This window comes from Chenopodium quinoa, unplaced genomic scaffold (assembly GCF_001683475.1).
Source record: "Chenopodium quinoa cultivar QQ74 unplaced genomic scaffold, ASM168347v1, whole genome shotgun sequence".
NCBI lineage: Eukaryota > Viridiplantae > Streptophyta > Magnoliopsida > Caryophyllales > Amaranthaceae > Chenopodium > Chenopodium quinoa.
In genome coordinates this window covers 2,353,340-2,380,770 of record NW_018745080.1, presented here as the reverse complement: position 1 = coordinate 2,380,770, position 27,431 = coordinate 2,353,340, and the positions used below count along the sequence as shown (strand labels likewise).

The 27,431-nt window shown below is 35.5% G+C and overlaps 2 protein-coding genes across 2 annotated transcripts; one reads left to right on the top strand and one right to left on the bottom strand.

Annotated features, from left to right (window-relative positions):
- Positions 1–3,113: 3,113 nt before the first annotated feature.
- On the bottom strand, positions 3,114–8,949 carry LOC110709766. The gene is made up of 4 exons (XM_021888006.1): positions 6,327–8,949; positions 5,683–5,849; positions 4,876–5,099; positions 3,114–4,259 (listed from the first exon to the last, which is right to left on the bottom strand). The coding sequence occupies exons 1-4, from the start codon at positions 8,269–8,271 to the stop codon at positions 3,461–3,463; spliced, it is 3,135 nt and encodes a 1,044-aa protein (XP_021743698.1). The 5' UTR covers positions 8,272–8,949; the 3' UTR covers positions 3,114–3,460.
- A 15,490-nt stretch (positions 8,950–24,439) lies between these two features.
- On the top strand, positions 24,440–26,473 carry LOC110709589. The gene has a single exon (XM_021887803.1). It carries the CDS (start codon positions 24,440–24,442, stop codon positions 26,471–26,473), a length of 2,034 nt encoding a protein of 677 aa, XP_021743495.1.
- Positions 26,474–27,431: the final 958 nt, after the last annotated feature.

The following is a 27,431-nucleotide window of genomic DNA, read 5'->3' as shown; positions in this document are numbered from 1 at the left end:
ATATGATAATTTATGAGTACATGTAGATATACATGGAATGAGAATATGACTTCATGATAACCCAATAAAATAAATAAAAAATATTCAAATGATAAACAATTATAATAAAGTTTGTACCTACCATTATAAGATAATTTTTAATAGTATTTATGATAAGAAATAAAAATTGTTCGTTAATTATAATTAAATCAAAATTTGTGATACCTACCATTATAAATGGACACATCATACGACACAAACAAAATTTCGTATCAATACAAAACCCCATCAATTGAATTTTGTGTTAGTTTTTGGTCATCAATGGTCGGGTAGTTTTTAGCTTAATTTCTAAAATCCTATGTTTAAATTTGTATTTGTAATTATTACTTACATTGTGTTAATTTGGGATACTTAACGATTATAGGTTTATGTTTTATTTACTAAATTTTGTTTTTACATGCACATCTAACGCATCATACGACACCAACAAAATTTGTATCAATACAAAACTCCATCTAGCGAATTTGTGTTAGTAATTTTGTGTTAGTTTTAGGTCATTAATGTCCGGGTAATTTTTACAATCCTATGTTTAAATTTATATTTGTAATTAGTACTTACATTGTATTTATTTGGGATACTTAACGATTATTTGTTTATGTTTTGCTTACTGTATTTTGTTTTTACATGCAGATCTAATTTAATTAGAGAATTAAATTCGAGCAAAAATGATTGGAAAATCAAAGTACAAGTTTCTCACCTATTTGACATACTAAATTTCTGTAAACAACATAGCTTAAAAGTTTGGATATGGTCCTAATGGAAGAGGAGGTATTTTTTTTTTTAATAAATTATTTAATTTACATTTATTATATTTTTTTATAAACATCTTTAGTTTTTTATTAATTAATTTTATTAAAAATAAAATAAAATTTGTAATTTAAGTGGCTTAATCAAGTTATTAAAATAACTTAATTTCTTATTTTTAATTATAGGGTGATTACGTTCATGTCTCAATTAACACCAGCTTTGTTCAACACTTTCATCCAAAATCGATTGAAGGAAAAGTTTACTTCTTTAGATACTTTTCAATCGTTCCAATCCAATGCGTTGATTTTTGTCATTATAATGATTTTATAAAAGTTCCATGCATGAATAAACACAGGGATGGACCGCATTTTAATTACAATTAGTGGTCTTGATCTCATTGATGCAATTCATATCATACTACTTTTGATTAAAAATGTAATGGATGTATATTCTCCACGACATTGTAAACAAAATATAACAATGTGGAAGCTAGCTAATTGTTGACTAGCTTAGTTTAGTTACTAAGAAATTTTATGTTGAGCATTGTCAAGCATATGTGGTTGAAATTAATTTGTAAAGTACTCGATTTGATGCAACTATTCAAGTTAATTTTTTGGCTTTTATACATATATTTAATGCAACTATTTCAAATTAATTTTAAAAATTGTAAGAAGAAGCTAAGGCAAATGGCACACGATTTGATGGTGTATACTTATTATATGGATGGCTTTCGTTATTATTGGAGATGAGAAAAAATTCCAATGCATAGATTTGATTTTATACAATTACAATTTTTTGATCAATTTCGCAACAATTTTTCATTTATTAGTAAATATATTGATTTACTTTACATAAATGTAATGATTTAATTTATATCAATTTTATTTTTGCTAACATAAACAATGAATAATGATTTAGGATTTAAATTATTTAAATTTACTTTATATAAATGTAAAGATTTAATTTATATCAATTTTATTTTTGCTAACATAAACAATGAATAATGATTTAGGATTTAAATTATTTAAAAAATTAAAAATTTATCTTTTCACATTAAAGATTTTAGGTAACAAATGAAATATCATACTTATAATTTATTTATATTTAATAAATTCAATTATAATGAATAATGTTGTAATATTAACGGTAGGTCTAAGTCCTTCTCTAACTAGAAGAGCAGCAAATCATCTACTCACTGAAGAAATTATAGTTAAAAAAAAAAATTTAACTTTTGTTATTTTGTTTGAAATTATTAAGTACAATAAATCAAATAATTAAAAACCTTAGATGAAAAAACCGTGCATCGCACTAGCTTTTATCTAGTAAGTATTATTGTAGGTTATAAAATGAATGTCATTAAAATTTGGCAAAAAAAAAAAAAAAAAAAAAAAGGGAAAGAAAACAAAGGCTAGGAAGTTTTTAACCAGAAAATGACAAGTGTCATTTCTGGTTTCGCCTTTATTATAAAGTTATTGATTGAGGCTAGAGTACAATTATGTACATATTTCTCTCTACAAGGATCCATATGATTAGGGTATGCTATATAATCTATTGTTGGTGAAGTATATGGAGTAATTATGGAGGTTTTAGTATGGGAGCTTTTTGATGCACGGTGATGTGTATTGCTATATATAAAAAAAAAAACCCAAGGAAGTTTTGTTTCAAATGTTTTTAATAAAGGACCAGCAAAACAACGAACACATTCTTGTCTTTCTTATCCGTTCAAGGTTGCCTCAAAATTAGATGTTTGATAATTTTCGAAACGTGGTTGAGATATGCATCATATATATACTACTATTAGGGTAAGTGAATATTGTAAATTTGATGACATTCACACCTTAAGAAGAATAATTTGTGCCCTTGGTAGTGAATGTCATCAAATTTGTGCCCTTGGTAGAGAATGTATGGTGTATTTAGGAAGGGTTGCTGTATCAGGGTGACAGGGTATATGTAAGAGTTTGCTGGTGGGCATGGTTAGCATGAACCAACTGTTAAGCTTAAATTTTTTATTTTGGTTCGAATCATTAGCTGAATAATTCAAATGATTTTGTTGATATATTCAAATAATTGATTGTTTTACAATTACTAAATAGTACTAATTTTTTTTTTCTCGCCTGAATTTTCTAAATATATTCAATTTTCAAACTATGATCATCAATGTCTCATCTATAGCACTCAACAAAAGAGAGTTTTGAAAACATCAGGCCTGCCGCCGCCTCCAACAAATGACACACCACCACCAGATGCTTACTAGAACAAACAAAGATGCTGCCGCTACACAAGTAAAAAGTAACACTGAGATGCACACTGTACTTCGTAGTCTAATCTTAAATGGCTCAGATGGAAGATTAAACACTAATTAGACCATGGACCAATATAATGTTTACATATTTGACAATTGGCAAGCTAATATATTCCTTCACTGCTTCATATCTGACACTAGTTCTTCGATCTGAACGAATGAAATTAATAGACAAAATTCTGTACAAGTTGCTACCTCTAAGCTGTTGCAGAAGCAGATATCAGACTCACAACAAACTCCTGCAACTTCCGGAAACCTAGCAGTAATCAGTTGCTGTACTATCGATTTACTCCATTGCCTAAGGTCTATGTTCGTCTTTCTACTTCTAACCTAATCCAACTATTTTAATTAAGGACAAAGGTACATGATTTCTCATGAACTACTGCCATGTTCTAACCTGACATCATCAAAAGCTTTCGAAGCTTCTGAAGTAAAACTCTCCAGCGACTCAAAAATCGGAATCAAACCAGCTTGTATGGAGCGAGATACTGCATCATGGACTAGTTTAACAGCTTCCTTGTGGCCTGCTCTCTCTTCCCTTACTCTCTGTCTCATTGAGTCTAAATCCACCTTTAGATCATCGAGGGGGGAAATCCCACTTTCAGAAGCAATCATTGAGAGACTATTCTTGTCTGACAAGGCATCATCGTGATCATGTCCCCTTCTTTGCCTGTTCATTTTAATGCCTCGGATTTGTTTTTCAAAATCTTTGTACATGTTCTCTGCTTTCACCCTTCGACGTTGCTCTTCATCTTGCCGCTCCCACAATTGATGCAAGCTTGTAGCAAAATCGTTCATTGCCGTTTGTACCTCCGATCCTGATACTCTTTCCATAGCTTGTTTCCAGTCATGGCATATTACAAACACTGGCGGGGCACCAATTCGGGAAGGAGAAAAAGGGATGACACCGTCTGCGGTCACTTCAGGTTCATAATGAATACACTTTTCAAGCCAGCCATTTAAAGTCTCGGCATAGGACCTTTGCATATCAACCCAGTTGTTAAATCGATGACACCATTTTAATAGTTCTGCTTCAAGCTGAATTGTAGCCCTCACACTTGAATCTTTTCTCATTCCGGTATTTGCTTTTAGTGCACGGGTTTTACTTTCTAGGATAGCTTGGAATTGCTTCTGGTGACACTTAAGCATCAGCTTCCACATCTTTCTCAATCTGCAGGAAAGCAGTGGGCTAATTATACTCAATACAGTGTTATTTATAAGAACAATATGGAATTACAAGATTGACAAAAATCAACAAGGTGGATCAAATAAGTTCTAAAGCTACAACCTGTTAACAATATAAACATTCCTAGCCTACACAATAATATAATCTCTAGAGGTAAAACCTAAAGATTGCCACGGAAGCATGGGAAACAGTAGTCAATATTAAGTGAAATACGAAAGTAATGATTAAAATTCCAAATTCCTATCAATATTTTAAAATATCACTAGCATTCTTCATCAAGAGTCCACTATCTTATAACGGATATAAATTCAAGAACACAACCTACAAATATTAAGTGACACCAGCATTGGGAAAAATTATCTACAAAATTAAGAAAACATGACGTATGCATGACTTGCCTGCTAAACCCCTTGGGAGAGGATAATAGGAAATAAAAAAATAAAATAAGCAATAGAGAGACTGAATATCAAATATAACCAACCTCTGACTAACAAATACAATAAATTTAACACATGCTAAAAGCACCATGCATAATCAGTCACAATTCTCACAAACAGCATGAATAGGTACAAAGTAAACATCAAAGAAAAGAATTTCGTACCCATAAATCAATTCCTTCATTCTAGGCTGCAATTCTTCATCCCTCAATTTGTGTATCCTGCGGGATACATAATCTACAGCTCTGACGCTGACATTAAGCCTGGTCAGCATCTTTCTTATTGAAGCCTGAGTAGCTTCAATCTTGCTAATCTCCGCACCTTGATCATCCAGAGTTTTCAGCTTTTTGCACTGCTTCTCATACAGAACCCTAAGCCTCTCCTCATCCTAAAACCAGCACAACGCCCTAAACAAATTGAGCAAGAATGTAACAAAAGTGTACTAAAATTTCCAAATTACAGTGCGCAGATTTCTCAAACAAGAATGTAATAGGAGAAAACAGTGTAAACATTTGAAACACAATAGCATGAATCAAAACCTATTGAAGTAAATGTTGCAAGGAAGACACAACTGATGTCCGACTAATCTAAGACACCATTACTAGTCAAAAACCCTACAGTAAACATTGGAAAAGCTTTGCAAAGTAATGAAAAACAAGAAATTTGAGACAGGACAGCAAAATTGTTAATAAATCTACATGGACTTTTGTCTAGCCTGACTAGTTATAATCTTCAAAACCAAACAGTGAGATCCTAGTCAGTTTATAGAAACGTTTTGTAAAAGCTAGAGACCCCTACTTTTTTTTACAGTTTGTGTTTCCACCTGTTGTACGAAATGACAAATTAACTCATGCACGGATACACAGTTCTTAAAGACAGGGCAAGGCATGAGAAGAGAGAGTGAACTGTAAAACAATGAGAAATACAGCCACCATGCCAAGACAAGTAGAGAATATACATCAAACGCATACCTTGACTTCCTTGTATAGTTTCTTCTCCCACATATATAGCTTTTCCAGAGCTGATGCCAGGCTGTGAGAGTCAAAATCCTCATCAGCATTCCCAGGATATCCTCCAGGCAGGGAAGATGGAGAATACGAAGATGACAGTGATGTAGAGCAGACCCTGGCCAAAATCACTGTAAAGACAAGTATATTTCCTTATTAGCAAAGAAATAACTAATCCAATTGGATAATTTACCAAAAAAATATGGACATTGCATCCATTGCATGTATAGTTATCATATTCAGAAAAGTAAATTCACTCCTGGCTCCCGACTAAGCTCACAATAACTGGGAAATTAATTTGTAAAGAGATGAGGATAGTGAGCACTAAAATTTTTGTGTGGTAGAACCAAACTGTACACATTTTATCAAATTTCCTCTTGGTAAATTCCTAGCGATGCAGCCCCAAGTAAGCGCAAATAATTCTCTTCCTCTTAATTTTAATTACTTCCATCACAAGGACCAGTGCAGAACACAATTGACAATTACAAGCCAAAACACAAACAAAATGATAGCACAAGAACCCATAAATAAAACAAGCTGTTTACATAGAGAATTAACAAGAGACATTTTAACAGTAATGAGTAGAAAGAGTAATTGAGTTCTCATACCTTTCAAAAAGGAGGAGCGAGACTTGTATGGCTCTTTCCCCACTTCAAGCAACACAGAGACCTCTTTCCCATAATCAGTAGCAGCCACAAATTCATCTTTGATTTCCCTTACAACTTCTCTAAGATCACGGGTGCCATTGGTTGACAACATTGTGGAGCTACTTGGCTTAGATGATTCAATATCAAGAGACGAAGGTCCTCCTCCGCCTCCATTTCCACTCCCTCCAACATCAAAGCTCACCCCTCTCTTCTTAACAGACACATCCTCTATACTAGTGGAAATGCTAGTCTCAGTTTCAGGACTACTAATGCTGCTTCTCCCCTTCACATCTCTAACCTCAACTATCTCTGCCTCCTTCTCTACTTCTACAGCTTCCTCCGGTTGCGGCTCCTCCCTTTGAGGATGCTGCAAAGGCACCCTCGCCCTCGCCCCCTTCGAAGTACCCTCACCAAAATTACCACTACTCTTCCTACTCTTTCCCTTCCCATCCTCAAATTGAACTGTTTTATTCTTACTTTTGGGAAAACTAAACTCTTCTTGCACTTTCTTCTTATCATAGTAATAAGGCTCCTTACTGACTTCACTCTCAGTTTCCTCTTCCAACTCTGGAATCCCTTCCCTCTCCCTTACCTCCCTCGAATCAGGACTACTGGAGTTCGACCCCAACCCATAACCCGGATTCTGACCAAAATAACCCAAATAACCCCCACCCTCCACAGTCTCAAACGGGTTAAAATAATCCCAGGCTGACACCTTAGGCGAAGGCGGTGTTGGAGGCCGCCGTGGCTGTGGCTGTGGCTGTTGTGGCACACTGCTCCCCCTACTCTCCGAATTCGTACTAAACCCGAAATTCGAGTAATTCGAATAACTCGACTGACCATTATACTCAGAGTAAGCATACACCGGATTCTGCTTAGGCTCCTCGTAAATAACGGAAGGAATCCTAGTTGAAGATTTCTTCATATAGTAAGTTGTATATGACGTTGTTGTACCATACGAATTACTCCCACCATTATAATTATAATTTCCACCATTATAATCATAACTACTATAACCATTATCAGGGTAATATGAACCAACATTAGGATTTGTATAATAATAAGGTGGAATACCAGCATTATCAACATTTTGAGGAGGTTGATAATAAGGATGATTATTACTATTATTAATATTACCAGTAACATAAGAATAATCAAAAGGGTAAGGATAATTACTAGCAATACCAGAAAACTCAGAATCAGGAATGTAAGAAATCCCAGGTTGAGGAGATTCAACCCTCTTTCTCTCTCCTCCTTTCTTCTTCATTTTCTCTCTCTTCAAATCATGTTCATGTTCATCTTCATCCTCTTCATCTTCATCATCATCATCAATATCCAAATGCCCGGAATTTGAATGCCGGTGATCAAAAGACGAACCGATATCATCCTTCTCTAAACCATCATCATCTTCATCATCAGATAAATGCAAATGAGAATTCTGATCATTACCATCAACCCCTCTCAAATTATGAGAAATCGAGGTCGAAGAAGAAGACCCTTTCTTGGATTTCACCTTCTTATTGCTAGTATGAAACCCCTTCTTCGGCTTCTTCTTGGGTTCATCAGAAGGAAGCGTAAGAACAGGGGAGGAGAGAGAAGAAGGCGAAGAAGGTGAAGAAGATGAAGAGTTAAAAGCAGAGAGAATCAATTCTTCTTCAACAAATTTACAAAGGGAATCACCCACATCTTTCAATTGACGAAAATAAGCAATATGAGCAGCAGCAAGAGCAAAACGATGATTTGAAGCAGATTTAATCAAATCTTTTCTCTCTCTACAAAAACTTACCAATGGTAGATCTTCAGCTTTTGAAGTTCCACACCCCATTAAATTAAAAACCCTAATTTCCCAATTCAAATTAGAGTGAGAAAATTGCAGTGATAGTAGAAATACTACAATTTGAGTCATATCATCCAGCTGATTCAGGTGAAGGGTTTTGCATCTCTGAATAAATAAATTACTGTAATTAATTTACTTTGATTTTGATTTGATTTCTTAGGTCGTGGGAAAAAAATGGGGGATTCAATTGAATTTAATACTACATGAAATTTAGAGAAAACAGAGAAATTAATGAGGAGAGAGAAAGAAGAAAGGGAAAGAGAAAGACTCGTTGCCGTCCATGGCGGAAGAGAGAGAAAATTAAGGGGGATTTATGAAATTTTGCAGAAATCAAGACAGAAAAATATTCAGAATTATTAAATTTTTGGTGGGTAATTTAAGATGATAAACAAAGAGAAAATGCCAGGAAAATTAAACAAAGTTTTCTGCAGAAAAAGAGGTGGAGGAGAGAGAAACTGAAGAGTGGTGGTTTCTGGGAAGTTTTTTTTTTGAATTATATGATGATGGTATTTTTGGTGATTATGATGGTTTATTACTTACTCCATATTAATATTGATATTGTTATTATCTATAATTAAATTTAGTGATTAAGGTAATAGAGTTTGCCAATTTTAATTTTTATGTATGTATTCCTGATTTAGTTGAAGGTTAATTGGGAGATATGGAGTGAATTCTTTAAAATTATGGAAGAAGATCGCATGCTTGGGGAAGTGTTGCATCTGGGTAATTTGTTTAAATCTCATGTAGATTGTGAATAAGAATTACGAACATTGTATGCGCGATACATGTGCTCAACTAATTTTCCGATAATATGCAATAAAATGTTTTTTTAAAATATCAGAACAAAATCGCATGTGTGTAGGAGTGTTGAATATGCTTTCTTTGTTTAGTTCTACCGCGTATTGTGAACGGATTTTTAAACACTATATGTGTGGCACATGCATTCAACTGATATCCCGATAACACACAATAAAGTAATTAAGCTGTCAAAACTAGCCTATTGAGAATCGATCTTCAATTATTTTCGTGAAATAAAATCTAGACGTTACGAACAATATTAAATAACATTTTATGACCTAAACTTTGGTTTTAGAAAAAAATAATTTAAAATCCTCAAGTAGATTGTTGAAATTATAGGTACAAACAATGCAAAGTAGGTTATAATCAACAAGTAATACTAAACTAAAAGGTTATCGAGTTATTAGGTGGACTAATGATATTATATGTGCAAAATTAAAATAACAATCATAACCTACATAATTTCAATGCACCAAAATGAGGTTTATATAATTTGACTACAATATTTTCCATTGGCTACCTAAACCATACTCATTTTATGACGTAAAACGAGTAAATTTCTTGCAGTAAGTTTTATCGACAATTGTATGAAAATATTGAAAACGTTGCATGTAGTAAAATTATCAATAACAAGAATTATAAGAATTGAAGGAATTAATTTTCATAAGAAATAAAAATAATTAATAAAAAAAACTAAAAAGTGCAATTAAAAAAAGCGGGAAAGAGAGGAGGGGGGGGGGGGTCATGGAATCTAGCACTAGAAGCGGAAGGTGGTCATCATTACCATTACCCACTCTCCCCTTTTTCTGTCTTACGCCCCAACTTTTTTGTTATTTTTAATTTAATTACTTTTCGTTTCCAAAAAAAAAATCTAATTAACTCATTTTTATTGGTGTAAATAAGGTAATTAGGTCTAATGTGAAATGACCAAAGTACCCCCAACGTATAAATTTTCAGCATGTTACGAGGGGCAGGGGCAGGGCTGCTATGCTCAGGCGTTAGTGTATGAATGTGCGTGTGGTCTGCGACAACATTTGAAATAGAATGACTGAGAGAGGGCAGGGAGCTTGAGCCCAGTGTGTGAATGTTGCATGTTGTTTATTGACATGGACGCCTTACATTTATAATTTTCTCGTGAATTTGTCCCGTGTTTTATGATAGTGCGTCCTATTCATTTGACTTTAGCATATTGTAAAATACTTGTATAAAATGAGATGAATGCACAATAAAAGTCTAATCTTAATAATTGTTATAGTTGATATAAATGGGCCGAGGATGAAATCGGAGATTAGTGATCTGATCTGATATAGAAAAGTAATAGGGAGTAATAATTTTTATTAAGTTATTACGGAGTAATGTAAAATATGTATCGGATAATGTATTGATAAAAGTTGCTCTATAAGACATGATACTAGTATTTATGATATGATGATTCATATGAGATCAAAATCTTGTTTACATAAATGTTGACGTCCACGGGAAACCCAAATCCACAAACTATTAAAAACATTATCTAATACCCACGGAAGATCAAGATTGTCATTTAATAGTAGTTACGTATCCTTTTTAAGGGTATTAACTTAATGGAGTTGATCATCCGAAATACATGTCAGCATAAAATTGCCAAATTCCTACATAAAATAATGAAAATGTAGAAAAAGTGTTAGGTGAAGAAAAGTATCGAATGTTTTTGGTGAAAGAGACAATCAAGAAAAGATTTTCAACTTTTTATTTTTCTTTCCCTTTTTAAACTTCACAAGGAAAAGAAAAAAGTAGGAAGACTTTATTTGTTGCCAAAAAACTTGAGAAAATGAAATAAAATTTCGCTTTACTATAAAGTTTGTGAAAAATTAATTTTGGAAGAAATAGAATTTTAGATGGGGACTTTTCATCCAATAAATTATAAGCTTAATTAAAGTTGTTTGTCTACTTTAAATTTGGAATTGCAATATATGCCCTTTTCCTTTTTAATTGATGAAGTGGGCCGGTTTAGACCAACTACTTCAGATCCAATGGGCCCACTTATGTTGATTAGACTTTGACCTCACCATTCCTTCTTATCTAGAAATCACAAGTAGATGTTTCTTAAATTACAAGGAAAACAATTTATTAATGAGTCGTACTTCGTATTAGACTTATTTCATATTTTTTAATCGTCATTAGTAGTAATCGAATCTTAGACTTTATTTGGACCTTTGTCTAAAGAACAAGTCTTAAACTTGTTAACTCATTAAAAGAACAACTAAACAAGGAGATGGAGTTGAGAATCTTGAGACGACAAAGGAGGGAGCACCACCCATGAGAAAACAAGTGAATCATATGGGAGAAAATGCGACAAATTCTTATTATAGTTGGAGTATTGTGATGGTTTATTTGACAATACAGATTATTTTTTATTTTCCTTAAATTGCTGAATTTTTTTAATGGGTTGAGATCTCCGTAGCTGGCTTGATCTCCTTCCACTTTATAAAGATTACGCTAATTGCGATTATTTAATTTTCGTGAGGGTGGCATTTTGAGATTGCCTAATTAAGATAGAGGTTTCTTCCATAATTGGAGGTCGATCACCCCAACTTTAAGTATGTTTTTCCCCTAATTGAGAAGGAGGAAAATCTCTTATTTTCATATATTTTATAATTTTAAAAAGCTTACATAAATCACGTCCTATATCATCCTTATATATTTTTTAAAAGTAGAAAAATTGGATGTTTACTTGCTCCATTATTTGTATATTCATTTGTCATTTTCACTATCCAAGTTGCTTTCATATAATTAATAATCCATAACAAAACAAAAAAAAAACAAGGATACCATAATAATCAACTTACATTTTAATTAATTTGCTTAGAATATTGAATTTCGAGGGTATTTAATTTAATTAGCAAGTGTCAATTTTTCTACATTCTTAAACTTTGACCCTTTTTATGGACATTTATGACTTTGAATTTGAATTTTTCATGCATGCATAGTGCGGCTACGTATACGATCCGCCAAATTACAAAAAAGAATAAAAGGTGGTGATAAAAGCTTTAGAGTTTAGACAGTTGAACCTACTAAATCTAAACAAGAAATTCAATTCCAAAGGATAATTAAATTGATCAAAATTGTCTATATGTATAACTTTTTTCGTTCAACTATTTCACTTGTATTTTAAGTAGTAAACATTGATCAATACGGCATGGACAACTCTAGAGTGTCAAACACAACGTATAACAATTGATAAATTAAACTACGTAATATTTTCCTTTGAATTTTAAAGTACATACGGAGAAATTTTTCATCGCTTTTTTTTTTATGCTTTTATATATATATATTTACAATTTAACAACATATTAACTACTCCCTAGTGTTTTTTAATTCATCTAATTAGAGTTTACATGTAAACATGTATTGACCGGATCAGGATATGGTAATAAAAGAAATACATTTAGGCCACTTAAATTATTTTAACAAAGCATCTCAAATTACTTATATGGCACCACAAAAACAAAACCAAAAAAAATAAAAATAATAATCATACGCAGTACTTTTACTACTTGTACATAAATTTAATTTTTTAGAAAAAGGGTTGATTTTAAACGTTACAAACATCATCAATATACAACCTTTTTTTTTTTTAATTGTTAAATTTGTTTTTTCTATCATGGTTTTCTATGTCCGATCCAATGATCCATTTCATGATACACCAGCATAGTATGTAGTAAGTACTAGACAAGAAGATGCTACGAATGAATTAGCATTTATATATAAAATGAAGATACGTACTTCATATATTCAATTCCAACAATTTAATGACATCATGAAACTTAAAGCCTTTCCAACATCATTAATGTACAATGTTCGTCATCATCGACCATCAACTGTAGTACGGAGTAATATAGTAAGCCAGCCACCTAGCTATTAAATGATGTTGTAATAACAACATCAAATCATCGATCATATACCTTATTAGTTTATTACTCATATGAAACATGCAATAATCTTCCATACCTAGCTTACTAAGTCGTTTGGTTCGTTAAATTGGAATGGATTGATATGAAATCTCATATTAGGGAGGTATGGATTCTAAACCCCATACTTGTCTAAACTTACTTGGTTTATTCTTTGGAATGGTTTTTACAATTCATTAAAAGAATTAATTGTGAATCTTAGGGGATAAGGTGAGTATGAGATTCCAGGAGAATGGGGTGGAATTAGAAAACCTTGGTATGAGATTCCATACCTACATTTGTCTAACCAAACAATAAAATGGATGGAATGGACTCTAATTCCATTCCAAAAACGCCAACCAAACGACCCCTAAATGTATATGTAAATTAAGAAATTTACTAGGCCGAATTGATCTGTGAAACATTCCGCACTTATTATAGGATAGTTTTCTTACCTACCAAAATTAAATGGATTATTTAATTTGCATGATTATGCTTTATGCATCATTATTAATGCCTCCTTAAGTTCACTATTTTTCCATAAACAAACACATGTTTTAAAAATTGCGGTCTAGCGTTGATGGTACAAATAAAATTTTCTACTAGTAGTTAGTTTTCATCTACAACCTTTATGTGCATCTTTGGCACATAAAACGGTTCACCAGGCAAAAGATTGAAGGACAAAGATTAAGAAAAGGATGTGTACTTAATTAAAGCATGTAGGAGAGAGAAAGTAGGGCCACCATGTTGCATTGTTGGTGGGAAAAATTGGTAGAACCACATGGGGTGGATTTCCCCCCAAATTTTCACCAAAAATTCGAATTTGTTGAATTTTCGGTGAAAATTTTGGTTCCCTCCATTTTTAAAAAAAATAACAGCACATCCTTGTTTTTTTTTTTAAACATTTAAAGCATTCATTCTTCATTTAAGAGGGCTATAAATACCAGCTCCCATTCTTACACATTAAATTTTACAATCATTAAGTTTTCAAGCTGGGTCTAAGTTTCCAGCAAAAACAAAGTGTCTAGCACAAATCTGAATCCAATTAAGGCAACCCAAGCCTTCATTCATCATTAAGTTCGCAGTAATTACTCATTAACTACCCATTAAAACCTAAAAAAAATCTGCTAAGTTGAAATTAGTCCTGCACATCAAGCTGCTTCCTTCATCTACTCCAAAAAAAATCAGCAGCCCCCTACATCATCAACATGTGCTGAAGAAGAAAAACACATGGCAGAATTTGATGATGTTGTGTTTTTCGATGTTGATCACATACTAAATGAAGAACATATGGCAGAATTGTGGTATGGCCATGAAGAAGAAATGCAAGATGCAGGCATATGGGACTATGAATCTGAAGATGAAAACATTGAAGACAACCAAGAAGGAGAACAACAACAGCAAAACACAGAAGTTGAGGTTGCTTCCTCACAAATGCAACAACAGCTTCATCAAGGGACTCAAATGGCAGACAAAAAGCAACTAACCATGCACAAGAAAAGACAAATTGTTGATGCAATGTTGGTCAAAATGCATGAGGGAAGATTACCAAGGGGTCACATGAAACATTTATCATCTCAATTCAATGTTCACAAATCCACCATCATAAGAATCTTCACATAAATAAAAATATAGTTGGCAAAAGGGGACTTCATTGATGTCAGGACTAAGAAGTTAGGCAGAGTAGGGAGAAAGCCACTGGAAATATCTGATGAAATTCTACAGGCAGTCCCTTTGCATTTAAGGCAGACAGAAAGAAGTTATGCAGGAGCACTGAAGATAAGTCATTCTACTATCCACAATTTGAAGAAAAGGGGAAGGCTAAGAACACACACATGCTGCAATAAGCCAGCACTGACATCTGATCATAAGGTAGCCAGACTCAGATGGATTTTGTCACACATAAATCCAATTGCAATTAATGAGGACCCCACATTTGTTGACATGAAACATGTCATACACATAGATGAGAAGTGGTTTTGTTTGAACCCTGGTAAGAGGAGGTTTTATCTACTTCCAAGTGAGGAGGATCCACACATGGCAATGCAATAAAAAAGATTCAAGCTGAAGACAATGTTTATGGCAATTATTGGGAAGCCATTGTATGACAGAAATGGGGAAATCCTACATGATGGGAAGTATGGCATATTCCCATTTACTGTCCAGCAGGTAGCACAGAAATCAAGCAAAAAAAGACCCAAAAGAACTTTGGAAACAAAGGCACTCCAGAATGTAAACAGAGAAGTGATTAAAGATATGTTGCTGACAAAGGTCATTCCAGCAATCATCTCAAAGTGGCCTGAAAGTCTAGCAAAAAATGTTGTCATCCAATGGGACAATGCAAGGCCTCACCAAGTTCCTAGTGATGCAGAATTTATGGCAGCGACAACAACAAATGGGTTCAACATTCAATTTGTTTTTCAACCAGCACAGTCACTTGATTTGAATGTGCTTGGTTTAGGGTTATTTAGGTCTATTCAATCTTTGCAATATCAGTCTTTTCCTAGAAACTTAGATGAGCTAGTTGAAAAGGTGAGAGACTCTTATGACACATTCAATCCCTAAGTTAACAAGTACATCTGGGTAACTTTGCAAAAATGCATGATGAAGATCCTCAAGGCAGAAGGTGGGAACAAGTACAAAATACCCCACATGAACAAAAAAAAAACTTGAAAATATTGGCATTCTACCAGATAAAGTAGAAGTGCAGAAGGAAATAGTGATGGAGGCTGTGGAATACCTAAACACTATGTTTAGGCCAGCAAATCAAGGCAATGAAGAAGCAACAGAAGATATGGAGGTGGATGCAGACTAGGGGACTCATCACATCAATGAGAATGGACTACCACACATAACCACTTAGTTATGTTACTCTGGTTTTTTTTTGTTTTTTTTTTATTTTTTTTTTTTATTCAGTCACCTGGTGGTTAGGTGTATTTTGTTCATTACAATGATTCAAGCATGTAAGGCAGTCTGTTGTAAAGTCTTTTGATCAAGGCATGGTCCTTTTGTACCCACATTTAGAATGGAATATGAATGACAAAGAATCAGCTTTTATGTGGGCACTCAATCCATCAGAAGGTTTTTATGTCGTTGTTGAATACAACACTAATGCACAAGGTTACCTCAACAACAACAACATTAAGCAAATTGTTGGAGCAAAACACTTGTGCTTAGTGAAATTCAATGGAGTCCCTTCATCATGTGGATTTGGATAAGGTAAATAACAAACCACAGTAGGGGACTCAATACAAACCAGGATACAAAAGCTAATCAAAGGGGACTCCTTTAAGAAATTTGTAAAACAGTAAGGGAGTGAGTAGCCAATAATGAACATCAACAACACAACAACCTCATCATTCATTAATCAAATCCCCACAACCAACATAATCCATCAAATAAGGGACTAACTACCTAATAATCAACAACAATCACTAGCAAACGATGTCAATAATCCACAACAGGCAGCACTCTGAATATCAGAGAAATGAACTCAACATAACCAAACATCCAATAATCCGGACTCATCAAAGAACAAGCCACCACAATAAAAAAAAAAAAAAAAAAAAAAAACCATGGACAAGGTACAATAACCCAACACAATCAGACAACCAACAATCCTAGTATCAAAAACAGTAAACACAACCAACAGATACAACAGCCTAACAAAACCAAACAGGCAGCACTCTGAATATCAGAGAAATGAGCTCAACATAACCAAACATCCAATAATCCAGACTTATCAAAGAACAAGCCACCACAATCAGAAACCAGGGACAAGGTACAATAACCCAACACAATCAGACAACCAACAATCCTAGTATTAGAGAAATTTACTCAATTGACCCAACAACCCAAGTATCCAACAGATCAGAAAACAAGCCAACATAGCCAACAAACCACCAGATCAGAAATAAGCAACATACCAACAACCCACCAGATCAAATCAAGATACGATCCAAAAAATCAAAAGCAAGGGACTCAAAAAATAAAAAATTAGTCAAGGTAAGGTTAGTAATCGTTACGCAAACAATCAGTTGGAGGGTTGAACCCTTGGGTTTATCCGCCTCTCACAGATTTGCACAGGAGGGCCCTGCGCTTCACCATCTTCCAATGAAGTGCAAGCCTTCTTAGGAGGAGTGAACGAAGCCTCCTCCTCTTGAGGCTCGTCATCAGCGGACAACACAACATACTCCACAACTGGCAACCCACGCATCCGTCTACGCGCCACCAACGTCGCCCTCCTTCTAGCCCAGATCTTCGTGGGTGGCCTAGCCTTCTTAGATCTGGGCTTTTTTCCGGCCACGGAACTGCCCTTACCACTGTCAGAGACCAGATCTACAGGTACAGAAGTGAAATCAAGAGATTTCTTGCCACGGGACTCCCCCACCCCCTCAGCCTTCTTCAGACGCTCCTCCTCGTCACAGCTTTCAAGGACCTTACCCAGAGCCTTGTAGGTGGTGGAGCTGCAGTAAGGCCCAGCCTCACCAGACTCGTAGAATTGCCGAGGAAACGGAGATCCAGTTTCAAAGGATTTGATGAGGGATACAATCAAATTACCCTAGCCGACGTCGTCGGTGGCTATGAAAGCATCGTGAAGAGGATCAAGGTTCACCATTTCGTAGCTGGGGACTCGTAAGTGGTAAGATGTTATGTGTGAAGGTCAGATCTAGGGACAAATGTTGGAGGAAAATAGCGACGAACAGGAGAGAGGAAGTCTCCAGAATATAATGGGAAGCCCAGCCATCAGAAATTAATTTTTGGTGGTTAGGAATGTGAGTAATGAAAGGAGTTGGGGGTAGTCAGAGAAATAAATGGAGGGAGTCATTAGATTAGGTTAATTTGGTTAAGTTTAGATTAATTTGATTAAAGTAAGATAAGGGTAATTTTAAGAAAATCTGAATATTTAAGTAAGGGCAAATTTGTAATTTTTAGAGCTTTTGTTTACTAATAATAGAAAGAAAATAGAAAGTTGCACATAATTATTGGCGGACTAAAATGACAAAAGTTGCAGATAAAAATAAACGGAGGTAGTACATTTTACTTATCTTTATTGTAGTTGTGCCCGCATTGAAATTTATGTATAGTTTCTAGTTAGGCCCTTGTTGACCTTGCAAATATAGTTTATCTATGCTCTAAAATTTATGAACCTTTTTTTTTTTTTTTTTTTTTTTTTTTTATAAATATTAGTTCCAAAAAAAAAAAAAAGAAAAAAAAAGGGTACGAGTAGACGAGTAGTAGACTAGTAGCAGTAGTATGGTTGAAAAACCCTGTATGAGTTCTCACGTGTTCCCGAAATGGGAAGCATGATATCATTGTGTAAATTTTTTGGGTTTACAATAAATTCACATTTATACAAATCCAGGCCTACTTTAGGTCCATTATTTGCCAAAGACTTGTCGTTTGGTTGGCATGTGTATCATGCATGTTGTATGGCATGGCCACACTTTGTATTTTTGAATTTGGTGCGTCTTTTTTTCTTCCTATAAAGTGGAGTGCTATATGCCTATATATAGTAAGGTCTTAGTGCTTTTAGAGCATGAGTTTGGTGATCGAATTTGAAAAGGTAAATACTTTCTCCTTTTCAATTTAATTTGTCTACTTTTCATTTTTTTTTTTTTTTGGAAAAACTCTAGTTTTCATTTTTGTTTTTCTTGAATTAGTCAATGGATTAGCTAACAACCTATAATTCACTTTGATTTTCAAAGCAGAGTTTTTTGCGTGGCTAGATAAAATAACACTTCCTCTATTTTTATTTAGTTAACGCATTTAATTTAGACACACATATTAAAGAGAGGAAAGATAATGAGAGAGAATGATAAAGCAAGTGAAGTTGACTAGTAAATACAAAGTATAAAACTTACCCGAAAAGAAAACGTGTCAATTAAAAATAAACTTCTTAAAAATAAATACATGTCAATTAAAAAAAAAACGGAGGTAAGTATAAGATAAGTAAAATACTATGAATAAAACAATGTCTTAATTATATGGAGTACTTGTATTTGTTTACTTAATTTTATTTGTAATTTGTAAGAATTCGATCTAAGAATTGAAAAACGGACAATTAATTAAATAATTCATAGAGCTACATAACACGTACTCTCCACTACCCTCACTTTAATAGCTCCATCCAATCTTAAACACAAATTAAAGTATGCAATTTGGATTAGAGAATTACATCGATTTAGTGATCAAATCAATGATAGGTAACCTGCAAATCAAGCAAATCTATTGTAAGCATTAATTTATGCTGGATATTTGTCTGTTTTTCACTACTTTCTATGATTGTTATATCGAAAATTCATTATCACTACACCAGCATTATTCCTAACTCTGACAAATTTTCGAAGTTATCATCATCAAATACATGTACTTTAATGTAACAGCCAATAATAATGTGATTGTGTAGTATATACAATGATTTCACTAAGCTAGTCGGAATTGTTACTAACTAAATTGCTAGAGGAATCTCGTTGACTAATGAACTCCCCATGTTTTAGAAGGAGGATAGATGTGCTTTTCCTTGTTTATATTTAGGCTATAGGTTTTTAATTATGATTTACATTGTTCCGAATTAAGAATCACGTAGTTAATGATTACGTCATGTATGCTTAGAAAGGTGTCAGCGATTACATGGAATCGATTGACATCTAGAATGCTCTCTCGCTAGATAATTGTTCGCCCATATATACATTATAAGTCTTTGCCTTATTTGAGTTGAAAAAAAAGCTTTAATAGGCATCCCCAACCATAAAAAAAAAAAAAAAAAAAAAAAAAAAAACAAAACAAAAAAAAAAAAAAAAAAATCTCAATAAGCTAAGTAAAATCTGATCGACTGATCGATACGAAGATACAAAGATCAGATGATGAAGAATTACTGACTTCATCATCATAAAGAAATTGGGACAATGTGAAAACTGAAAACAAAACTTTTTTTTTTTGTGAAAACTGAAAACAAAAACTTAAGAGAGAGTTAAAAATAAAAACGAATGAATTTAATGCATTAAAAAAAAAAATTTAAACGAATATGTGCCGTCCTTACTCAAAGAGAAATAATTTACTCCCAATTGTTTAATTTATAATTGAAGTTTTCATCCGACTTTGTGTTGCCTAAACAAAGTAATCATACTTCATACTAAATTGTAGAGCATGTTCGATTAAAGAAGTAGAGCACACTGCTCAATTAGGGACAGTTATAATTTAAACCAACAAGGAAAATAAAAAACAAAAGGGGTGTTGTAAAAAACCACAATATTATTCAAAGTTAACGTGCATGGACATGCAAGCAAAACCAATGGAAGTTCGTAGTTTTGCAGTATCTAAACATTTAGGAAAGTACTTCCTTCAAAAAAAAAAAAAAAAAAAACAAATCTTTAGAAAATTATTGATTCCCATTTCCCAGCATCTGAGCTCAGGAGGGTTGACTTTAGCTACAAGAAGATTCTTTTTTAAAATCTTTACCTAAACTCATGGAATCTTCATTCGAACTTTGGAAATAGTAAAACAGTTGTTGCACGAAATTGTATGTATCGATGCTATACAACGTTGTAATAAAATTAGAGATAGAGCCAGATTTGTCAAACTACACCATCGTCTTTGGATCAAATTTTACGAAAAGGGTATACATAGACATTAGGTATAGTCTATGTGTACCCCATGTAGACAAGTTATTTGCTCAATTTCTATTGGCTAAAATTTTTGGCCCCATTTCAAAGGTTTTGTAAATTTTTGTTTGAAACATTTTGTAATTCCATTTGAAATTTAAATTTGAATTTTATAGAAACGACAACATTCACACCATTGTTAACCTTCTTCTACATTAGACGAATCTGATTGAAATTTCTCCCACTAATTTGACTGAAAGACGACAAAGAAAGTGACCAGTAAAAACGACATGATTTAACATCGCAAGGGCAAAGCCTGCCATTGAAGGTGAGAATCGAACTTGCAAAGAAGAAGAAGCAGTAGCCATGTTTTTTTTTTTTTTTTTTTTTTTTTTTTTTTTTTTTTTTTGTAATTTTTAGTAATTGTTTACTCCCTCCGTTTCGCATTAGTTGCAACACTTTTCATTTTCGACCGTTTCATATTAGCTGCAACACTACTATACTTAGAAAGGACCCACCATTATTTTATAATTTATTTATCTCACTAACCCCATTTTCACAAATATTTTATTATTTCTCTTTCCTACCAACCCCATCCACACTTTTTTTTTTTTTTTTTTATTATTATTATTATTTCTATCTCTTACTAACAATACTTTATATTATAAGCCTATAAGTCTAGTCTATAATTTTCTTAAATTATGAGCCAAACCTACTGTTGCAACTAATGCAAAACGGATGGAGTATTTGTAATTTAGTAATTGTTAGCCAATGGATGAAGCCTTCAAACCCTAAAAACTTCTCTATTCTCTCTCTTCAAACCTAGCCACCATATTAAAACTTAGTGGCTGTCATTGATTTTATCGATGGTAAGCCCCAAATTCTTCTTCAATTTAATGTTTTTAGCCAATAAAGATCACAAACAGTATGATGATTATAGTCAATCTTTCCATGTAGGGTTTAGTATTGTTTGTCTTTCGTGTGTGCAGGGATACAAATTTGGAAGATTCGTGTTGCAAATTTGTGGAATTACGGGTCTGTTGGTATAGGGGTGTAGTTTAGAAGATTCGTCTTGCAAATTTGCAGATCTTGATGGTCAATCAAGTTTTATCACTTTTATGACTATACATCAATAGAGCTCTGTTAAGAACGATGTAAAGACATCTAAAATTATTCAAGAGCACTTCAGAAGCGATGCCATTAGTTTAGGGGGTGTTTAATTCTTGTATTGAGAATTTAAATATCTTAAGAGATGATTGTAAGTACCGAATGTTTATTATTATTTAATGAAATCACCCCTCCCTATTCCATTCACAAAAAAAAAAAAAAAAAAAAAAAAAAAAAGGTAATTATTACCCTCTCCGTGACGTAAAATATTTAATAATTTGTTTATCTGTAATGTTTTTAGTATCAAATATGGATATATAATGACATAATATACCAAGATTCCAAGAAATTGTTTATTGGTTATTTAAGATATGCAATGGCAACCAATAAGCGTTTTATTTTAAAATTCCGGATAAGTTATTAAGATGAGACCTATAACTAATTATTCTTCAAAGCCATGTAATTTAAGAGCTCGCTCAAATAATCGATCGCCATGGCTAGCTTGCTTCGTTTCATTTGTAAATTACTGAGATGATAGTATGATACATTGATACTAAAATAGAAAAAATGATGCCAACAATACTCATATTGATACTAAAATAATTAATCTGATACTCCGTACAAACTAAAACAATTGTTATTTTTTTTTTGGGTGAACACAACCACAATTTTATACCCATTTTAGTAGATGATTAATCCTAATTTAGTTAATCATCATTTGTCGACCCAGGTGCAATTAATAGGCATTACAATTTACATTTAGATGTTACTGTTACTATTTTCCTAAACTTCATTTCATTTATTATATGAAACTTTTCAACTCAAGCAGACCTTATTACATGTAAAATAAGCTAATCTAAGGCTGGATTAGCAATAGAAGCTTATCAGTTACTTAAACTGATGCTTGAAAGTAGGCAAATTCGTAACTGTAGTTGTCAATGCCTTTTCATATAGATTATCTCTATTGATGCTTGAAAGTTGGCGAGATCAATAATGCTCTTGCCTGAATATATCTTGTTTGGCAATAACTTCTAAAATATGATTATGATTAATTGCAAATTCTAATAATTTTTTCATGAAAAATGGGCGCCAAAATAATTTAGCTAAAAGTTACTGTGAAAATTTTCGCTTAATTACCACTTTGGCGCTAAACCTCCTAAATTTTTCCTTCCCAACAATTCTCTTTTAATTTTTTTGGTAAGGGAAGAGTTGTCAAATCCCTAAGTGGTTGTCTATGTGTATCACCTCCCCAAAATTTTACTCTGTAACGATTTACAAGCTAAGCAGTCATTACTCATTAGTAACCTCATTAATTCACTTAAAATAAAATCCTTTTAATACTATTCGATTATACATCACTGCACAACTCTGTGACATACTTATCACTTATGAGTTATGATAGACGTTTTTCTTAATTCTTATTTGATGCTTACAATATATTTCTTCTTTGTGTACTTAGGATCATTTTGAAATGCTTAATTGAATTTTATAGTCAGCTACCTCTTAAATCAACTTTAGTCGCCATTATTATTACTTTATTTTCTTAAAGTCTATCAGCGACATTATAAAATTATACGAAAGTACTCTTAAGGATAAATATCAAGTAATATTCTAGCTACATACAGTAGGTACAAACTCGTGACCTAAATTATTAAACATCAAATAGGTTGAACGACGAAGCATATCGTTTGCTTCTACTATCTAGTACTATCTATTTACAATTTGGCATCACCATTTAGTAGTCAGTCCCTCCCCTACCTGTTGTTTTACAGAGATTGAGGGACTGTATACCATATTCCATATATGAGCATGCTGTCACGACCCACACATTCCACCCCTCACTAGGGCCATTGGACGGTAGGCAACAATCGTGGCTAGGGGGAATGCTCTTGGTGCGCGCTGGCTAGGCCAGAGACACCCTCCCCCTATAGAGCTTTATATTGCTCCAGTGCTGTCACCCTAGTGAACACCCAAGTGACAGTAACACAATAATGGGCTATTTGGGGACCCAAATGAAGTCCGATTGAGCCCAAAATTGGGGGTCCACCATTTTTAGGCCCAATGAACATCATGGTGGTGTTAGATTTTGAAGGAGAAGTCCAGAAGGTTCCAGAATACTCAAGGAGACTCGAGATGCATCCGGAAGCTTCTAGAACCTCCTAGGACATCCTTGAATCATTTGTAAATACTAGAGTTGTGTATATAATTCTAGAGCCTTGTACATAGAGGGAATGTACTAAAGAAATGTATAGAATACTCTAGAAAAGATTAGATCTAGAACCCTCCATTTGAGGAGGTTAGTGAAGGTTCTAGGCCATGCTTAGAACACTATAAATAGGGGACTTGACCTTTATTTGGAGGCATCTTAGGAACACTTGTAAACACTCTTTCTCAAGCATCAAAGCATTCAAAATTCATATTCTCTTGTGTTTTCAACATTCCTTAACTTCCGTTGCACACTCGTGCTTAAAAGCATTTCGGGGTTAAGCCTTAACTAGCATCCGAGGGAGGGAAGTTAGTAGGGTAGCGTGCATAAGACTAGGGGGATTAGTCAGCACGTGACAACGTGGTATCAGAGCAGCTACTGTCGCGGGGGACTATAGTGCTGTCGAGCTTTGTTAGCAAGTTGTGAGCGAAGGAGGAAAAATGGCAAAGAGCAAGGACGGCAAGGACGCTAGTGCTTCATAAACAACCGAGGGCTATGTGCCTGAGGCTCTCATTCAAGCTGTCCAAAAGCTTGAGAAGCGAGTGAATAAAGTTGATGAGAGATCGGCCAAAGCCGAAGTTGCTGCTTGCGACATGACGGATTCTGTCGGCAAGGTCGAGAATGAAGTTATTACGCTCAAAGGGCAATTAGGGGAACTAGACAATCGTCTAGAGGAGGTATCCCTTGATGCTCAATCCTTCGCTGATCAGGCTTTTGAGAAGATGATGGGCGAGATGGCGAAAATGCGTGAGGAGTTCACGGGGGAACTCCTTGCTTTGAAGAAGGAGAATGAGCTCCTCAAGGAGGAACTCACGTTGCTAAAAAGGGCTGCGGTAACTGGGGGCGCCACCATTCAAGCCGGTCCTAAGGTGGAAATCCCCAAGCCTCCAAAGTATCATGGAAAAAGGGATGCTCGGGAAATTGACAACTTCCTATGGAGCATGGAGCGATACTTTGAGGCTGTGCACTTGGAGGAGGATGCTCCCAAGATTAATGCTGCCACCATGTATCTCGGAGATGATGCCATTCTGTGGTGGAGAAGGCGTGAACAAGACATCAAGAGTGGTTCATGTTCCATCCGAACATGGGACCAATTCAAGGAAGATTTCAAGAAGCAATTCCGCCCGCATGACGCAGCCAAGGTCTCCATGATGAAGCTGCGTGAACTCAAGCATAGCAACACCATCAAGGAGTACATCAAGCAATTTACAACCCTCGTGCTCGAAGTTGATGATTTGCCGGAGGCTACACAACTTATATATTTCATTGGAGGGTTGCAACGATGGGCTCAACAAGAGGTAGAAAGGAGGAACGTTCAAACACTTGCTGAGGCCATCGCAGCTGCAGAGTCCTTGGTTGATTACAAGGACACAAGGAAGGAAGGGCGCAGCAACGGCAGCAAGGGAAAAGGTGGGGGAGCCAAGCCCACCGATCGAAGCAGCACCAGTAGCAACAAGACGGTGAAAAAGGACAAGGCAAAGGGATCATCGTCGTCTTCTTCTTCACCAGACAAGCCCAACAACAGGGGCTGTTACTTGTGCGGAGGGCCGCACTGGGCAAGGGATTTCCCTGGGAGGCAGAAGCTCAGCGCCATCATAGCTTCGGGCGGTGAATCGTCGGGGGACGATGCACAAATGGGGTCGTTGCGCCTCTTTAGTAGCGTACGGGCCACACCAAAAGTTGAGGAGAGCGCCGAAGTGGTCAAGGTAAGCACGCTACCTCGCCCGAAGGGCTCACTTATGTTTGTTGATACATTAGTGAATGGGAGAGCTTCTAAGGCACTCGTGAACTGTGGTGCCTCACACAACTTCATTACGGAGAAGGAAGTAATGAAGTTGGGAATCAAGTACACCAAGGAACCGGGGAGGATCAAGACAGTCAACACCTCGCCCGTTCCTATCCTTGGTGTGGCGCACAAGGTGCCTATTTGTTTGGGACAATGGAGTGGCACCATAAATCTCACAGTCGTGCATATGGACGACTTCTCTTTGGTGTTGGGACTTGAGTTCATCGACACAGTAAGGCCCTTTTCTTTTGAAGCGGACGGGTCAATTATGATCAAAAGGGATCAAGGGTCATGGTCCGTTCCTGTCACACGAGAAGAAGTCGAAGCCAAGACAATCTCAGCAATCCAGGTGTCCAGGGGGATCAAAAAGGGACAAGAGACTTTCTTGGTTGCATTAGTGGAGGAAGAGGAGCCCCATGGGAAAGAGGTTCCATCAGAAATCTCCGGAGTCCTTGTAGAGTATATGGATGTGATGCCTCCGGAGCTACCGAAAAGACTACCTCCTAGAAGGGAGGTGGGTCACGAGATTGAGCTGGAGCCAGGGACCAAGCCTCCAGCCATGGCACCATACCGCATGGCCCCACCAGAGCTCGAGGAATTGAGGAAGCAATTGAAGGAGCTGCTGGAAGCAGGGTTCATTAGGCCCTCAAAGGCACCATTTGGAGCACCAGTGTTGTTTCAACGCAAGCATGGTGGCAGCTTGCAAATGTGCATTGACTATCGGGCTCTCAACAAGATCACTGTCAAGAACAAGTATCCAATCCCGTTAGTCGCTGATTTGTTCGATCGACTCGGCAAAGCACGGTACTTCTCCAAGTTGGACCTGCGATCGGGGTATTGACAGGTGCGCATCGCCGAAGGGGACGAGGCGAAGACATCATGCGTGACCAGGTATGGTTCTTATGAGTTCTTGGTGATGCCTTTTGGACTCACCAACGCCCCTGCTACTTTTTGCACCTTGATGAATAAGATTTTCCGGCCCTTCCTTGATAAATTTGTAGTCGTCTATGTCGACGATATCGTCGTGTATAGCGACAACTTACAAGATCATGTGGAGCATTTGAGACAGGTGTTCCAGGTCTTACGAGAGAACGAGCTTTATGTGAAGCAAGAGAAGTGCTCGTTCGGACAGGAGGAGGTGTCATTCCTGGGACACCATATTAAAGCCGGAAAGATAATGATGGAGCATGACAAGGTGCAAGCCATCAGGGAATGGGAGGAGCCCAAGAACGTGTCGGAGCTACGTTCTTTCCTTGGGCTCGCCAACTGTTACTGGCGGTTCATCATGAGCTACTCAGCACGGGCGGCACCATTGACTGACCTGTTAAAGAAGAAGGCACAATGGTGTTGGAGCAACAAATGTCAAGAGGCCTTTGATGACTTGAAGGATGCCGTCACCAAAGAGCCCGTGTTAGCACTGCCAGACTACTCAAAGCCATTTGAGCTACACACTGATGCCTCAGATTTTGCTATCGGAGGAGTTCTCATGCAAGAGGGGTATCCAGTGGCCTATGAATCACGCAAGCTCAATGATACCGAGAGGAGATACCCAGTGCATGATAAGGAGATGACTGCTATCATTCATTGCTTGCGTGTCTGGAGACATTATTTGCTTGGGAGTCGGTTCACCATCTATACCGACAATGTTGCAACAAGTTACTAGGGCCATTGGACGGTAGGCAACAATCGTGGCTAGGGGGAATGCCCTTGGTGCGCGCTGGCTAGGCCAGAGACACCCTCCCCCTATAGAGCTTTATATTGCTCCAGTGCTGTCACCCTAGTGAACACCCAAGTGACAG